At 36.5% G+C, this 5,565-nt stretch overlaps 1 protein-coding gene across 1 annotated transcript in view; it reads left to right on the plus strand.

The window, feature by feature from the left end:
* Positions 1 to 3,344, plus strand: part of LOC101852457 (cytochrome P450 3A29) — a gene marked incomplete in the record, with an annotated part of 10,756 nt that extends 7,412 nt beyond the window's left edge. Inside the window, 3 exon segments of the mRNA XM_013079619.2 lie at positions 301 to 450; positions 1,032 to 1,156; positions 2,010 to 3,344. Of these exon segments, the coding sequence (XP_012935073.1) occupies positions 301 to 450; positions 1,032 to 1,156; positions 2,010 to 2,262 (528 nt within the window).
* Positions 3,345 to 5,565: the final 2,221 nt, after the last annotated feature.

Here is a 5,565-nt window from a genome sequence, read left to right on the forward strand (position 1 = left end):
ATCCATCTATGCTTTTTTTTACTTCTTTCTCTCTCTCCCTTTTACTGCCCCCCCCTTCCCAAATTCTAGACGCCCTCTCACATTCTTCACTCCCCATTTTCTTCTTCCTGTGCTCAACATGCACAATATTTACCCCTAAATTAATCAATTAAACAAACAATAAAAAAAACAATCAAACAAACACAAAAAACCCCCACAAAACACAAAAACACACAAACACACAAACAAACAACCCCACCCGCTCCCCAATCTTCCTATCAATTACCTGCTATACGCCCTGGTTTTTCCCCGCCCGTCCAGGAGATCCAGGAGAAAGTAATCGAGGAGATAGTCACAGAAGTCAAAGGCGACGTGCCCACCTATGAGGAACTCTCCCAACTCAAGTACACAGAACAGGCCATCAACGAGACGCTGAGGTTTTTCCCGCCGCTGAAGTTCGTGGAGAGAGTGGTGAGTGCTACAACGTGAGGGTACCATTTAAGCAAACAATTTGGAAGTCATAACAATGAGTATTTTTGTAATCGAATTGCCTGTAAGTGTTTGTATTTACATTTCAGTTAGTGTTTTAGCACATAAATGCCAGCTTGCACTGTGCGCTTCCCAGAAAATTGAGATTATTATTAACATTTAATTGATATTAACTTTTATGGAAGACTCGAAGTTGAAATGTTATATACTAATCTTCGCTATTCGAATTAACCTTCACTGTTCTCTTGAAACAAAAGATACGGTAGCCATACTTTATAGCCCCCACCCCTCCCCAGTGGAAGAAACTGCCACGTTTGTTTGAGTTTGAGTACAAGGAGAAGCACATTGACACAATATTACCCGTGTACTGTGAGATAGACATACAGAAAAAAACCAGAGAGAAAGTAAATTATAATATGTAGAAGCTACGAGTAATAGTCGAGTATCAGTAGCGCCCTTCAACCGAGGACAATAATAGTTCGAGCAAAACGTTAGGTTTATTGTTTGGGAAAAACGATTACTCAGTCATTCTAGGAAATGAAACAATTATTTTGTGGTTTCAGAGCAAAGAACAGAAGACCTATGACGGTATAACGATTCCCGCCAACACTCACATCATGATCCACATCTGGAAAGTTCATATGAACCCAGACTACTGGGCAGATCCGGAAAAATTTGACCCTGACAGGTGAGGAAATAGTGATTGTGTTTGTGTATTACTTGAAACATGAGTGTGTGAGGACACAATGTGAATGTCTTTGTGTCTTACTAGAAACGTGAGTTCATCAAATTATTTGTTATCTACTTAACTTTTTTTCTTACCAATCGATGATTTTACGTCGATATAGTAAAGTCTCAGTTTCCAAACAGACCCCCTTTTCCATGCATGAGTAATTAGGCATAATAATATCAATTTAGCAACAAACAAGAAGCAAGTTGCATATATAGATATGCAGAAGGTAAACATGAATTAATTTTTCATCATTTTCTAATAAATGTGGAGTCTTGACGCCAGGCCGAGGGACAAAGAAGTTTCAGGAGTTAAAAAAGATGCGCATTTTGCTTTACAAAATTAGTGTAAAAAATGTTGGACAACGAATTGTGGCGGCCATTTTTCTATCCTATCTTACCTCAGACACCATGCGACTCCCACCTCCTTCAATCACGATAAATATCTCGACTTCTGTTCAAGATAGAGGTGTATTCATTTTTTTTTCTAAATCTAAAGCAAGACCAAAGACGTGTGTTCGTGTGAGTGTGTGTGTGTATGTGTGTGTGTGTGTGTGTGTGTGTGTGTGTGTGTGTGTGTGTGTGTGTGTATGTATGTGTGTGTGTGTGTGTTTGTGTGTGTGTGTGTGTGTGTGTGTGTGTATGTGTCTATGTGTTTAGGTCTAGTCAATGTTCCAAATAACATAAATGCCCCCCCAAAATCTGTATACGTTCTTTTTGAAAAAAATAACTCTTTATTTTCATATCAATCTGATTTTGCAGGTCCCGTTGCTTGCAATCCAGATAAAGAGATGCATTTATATCCCCGGCAGGTTTAGCGAAGAGAATAAAGCAACCCGTGATTCTTTGACCTTTGTCCCGTTTGGTTTCGGGCCTCGTCTGTGCATTGGTCAACGACTGGCCTACCTGGAGCTCAAGGCCGGCCTGGTGCATGTGCTGAAAAAGGTCAGAGTTGAGCTGAACGAGACTACAGAACCCAAGGCGGGGGAAGAGATGAAGATGCTGGACGAGACATTTGTGACTCCGGAGAAGGGGATAAAGCTGGCGGTGATTCCCAGGGAGTGAAATTGATACACACATTGTTAGGGAGCGAAGGTAATATGCAAATATTTCCTCCACACAGAAGTTTCGAGTTTCAATTTTGAGCACAATATTTTGAAGTGAATGGGAATTTGTCAGATATTCATTTCAGATAAATCTGCATAATAGTTTTGCTCAATATGGTGCTTGAATGAAAATATCCCATTTTTTACCATTGTCCAGGTAATGTTTGTAGCATATCGCACCAGTTTGCATTAGGGCTACCACTTAAAGTTGCAAAGAACACGCCATATTGCAAGCTACAACAGTCTAACAAGCTAACAGAAGCTTGCAGATATTCTTTTTCTCAAGTTGTCTTTGTCTGAGGAGATCATGGTCAAATTAAATAAAGAGCACAGAGCTTTTTGTATTGAACATTACCTCGAACCGACTCACCACCCTTGACATATCGTAAGTTTCACACAAGGTATGGAAATTATGCTGAAGTGATCTCAAGACCTTCTTTAATCAATTTAATGTCATGGGTAGCGACGTTCTGTCAGTTTGGGTCTATTGAGAATCTGAACTAAAAATAAAAAAACCCCCGACTATTTCAAGTCGAGCACTCATCATTCGCACCCCTTCAAATGTCACCCGGGTGCAGAATTCAATAGCCGAGTCCCATGAGATGTTTGCAGTTAAGACTTTTCTACACCTCAGCGGTCTGCATTCTCAAGGCAGATCGCAACTTACGACATTAACACATTAACGTTCACGGGGCTGACATGAATCATAGGATGACAATGTGTTTGTCTTGAAAAACGGGAACATTTCCCCGAGGACATTTGGATCTGTAGCAAAGTACATTTTCACCTTCCAGGATATGTAAACACAAAAAATCAAGTCTATCGGCCATCCCATCCACACTCTTGTGTCTCTAGAAACCACTCCATACTGAAAGATGTACAGCGTGTGTGGTTTTAAGCACTCATGGTTTGGCGGGTCCTTTTGACTGGCCACCACTGAACATTACGAATGACGTGTTAAACATTTGTGGAGTTCGAAGGAGGACATACAGGACACTGCTTCGAAGAATTCCAGGATTGTTAGGTTTTTAAATTTTAAAACAAAAATAAAAGTATTATTGATTAAAAGGCACGGGGATGGAAAAAATAGATGGCAAAGAGAAAGGTAGAGCAAAAGCAAACCAATCGTTTCATGACTTTCTTACCCTTACAAGATTTTTTAAACTAGTGCGTTTTGTGTTTATTGTTTTTTCCCTCCGCAAGTCATGTCCACTTTCGATAATATTTTTTAATGACTTACGTCTGTTCCAAATGACAACATTCTGGAACATTTTTGTTGGAGATATGCAGTAAATAGTACGGTAGTAAATGTATGTGTTGATTGCAAACATATTGAGCGTGATAAATGGGTTGGTGATATAACTGTTTTGGTTGTGATATATAAATAGAAAAAGATATTATTGTTGCAAGTATGTGGATTGTAAATGATTTTAACTTAATGGATGTGTTTATCGTACATACGTTGACTGCTATAAATGTGTTAGTTGTAATTGTTTTGCTTGGAATGTATGTGTTGATTTAAATAAAGGTGTAAAGTAAAAACCGGTTTGCTGCAAATATATTGATTTTTGTGTTTTGAGTAAGATGTACTGAGCATTAATGTGCTGTTTATAAATGTGCTGATTATCAGTGTGTTAACTGCAAATACGTTGATCATTCTTTATTGCAGCTTGACACTCACATAAATGTGTAGATTACAGCTATTACTGGGAGTGTAACGACCAACATAAAGTTTAACTAAAGTATTTTGCATGAGATAAAAAAAGATGTTAAAAGCACAAATTCATTAAAAAAAAGTTATTTGTTGTTTAACATGACACAGCTTGACACTCACAAAAATATGTAGATTACATTTATTACTGAAAGTGTAACAACCAACATAAAGATAACTAAAGTAATTCGAATGTCAAAAAGCAAAATCGTTTCCAGATTTTAAGACCACACCTTCATTAAACAAATATTTTAAAAATTGTTTAATACATCTTGACACTCACGAAAATATGCAGAATACATCCTTTACAGAGCGTGTAACGACTGTCATAATGAATCACTTAAGTCATTTGACCGAGAAAAAAAATACAGATATTTCCAGATTCTAAGACCTCAAATATTCGTTCTAAAAGAAAGTTAATTTTTGTTTTATGCAGCTTGACACTCACGAAAATATATAGTTTACATCCATTACTGAGAGTGTAACAACCTACATAAAGAATGATTTTAATAATTTGGAAGAAAAAAGGTGTCTCCTGCTTTTCAGAAACACATTTGTTTTCTAAAAGAATATTATTTAATTGTTGTTAAATACAGCTTTACATTCACGAAAATATGTAGATCCCATGCATTACTGAGAGTGTAATCACCCACATAAAGATTAATTTATATAATTCCGATGAAAAGAAAAAAAAAGATGTTTCCAGCTTTTAAGACAAATTTTTTAAAAATCTAAAAGAATGTTTTTTGCTGTTCATACAGCTTGACATTCACGAAAATATGCATCCATTTCTACATAAAAATTACCTACTGTAATTTGGTCTATATAAAAAGATGTTTCCATCTTTAAGGCCACACCTTTTTTCTCAAAGAATGTTATTTGTTGTTTGATACACTTTGACACTTATTAAAATGTATACTGAAAGTGTACCGACTGACATAAAGAATAACCTAAGTAATTCGATTAAAAAAATAATTATTTCCAGCTTTTAAGATGTTTTAAAAGAATGTTATTCGTTGTTTAATACACTTTGACACTTATGAAAATATTGTAGAATACATTCATTTCTTAGTGTGTAACGACCGACATAAAGATTAACTGAAGTAATTTAGATTAAAAAAGAGAAAACGATGTTTCCAGATTTTAAGACAAAAAACCCATCTACAAAAGAACACAACCCCCTCCCCCGCCCGGCTATATGCATTGGTGGTAAATGGTTTGATTATACACGTTTTGATTATAAGCAATAGGCTGAATATAAATGTATTCATTATGAATGTGTTAATGGTAAAAAAAAATGTTTATTGTAAATGTGTTGATTTTCATGTGTTTCTTATTAATGAAAGTATTAGTTATAACGGTTTAAGTAAGGCCACCACCCCCTCAGTTAACACTATTCTAGAAGCAGGCTGTGTAGATCCTGTCTGTTAGCGCTAACCCAGCCTTTACAGGAGAAAGCAGCCTGATGAATGCAATTGATAACACGGGTGGCATCGTCGTGTAATCAGGCGGTCGTCAAAACAATTAAATCAAAGAAACCGACATCCCCCC

This window comes from Aplysia californica, unplaced genomic scaffold (genome assembly GCF_000002075.1).
Source record: "Aplysia californica isolate F4 #8 unplaced genomic scaffold, AplCal3.0 scaffold00058, whole genome shotgun sequence".
NCBI classification, from domain to species: domain Eukaryota; kingdom Metazoa; phylum Mollusca; class Gastropoda; order Aplysiida; family Aplysiidae; genus Aplysia; species Aplysia californica.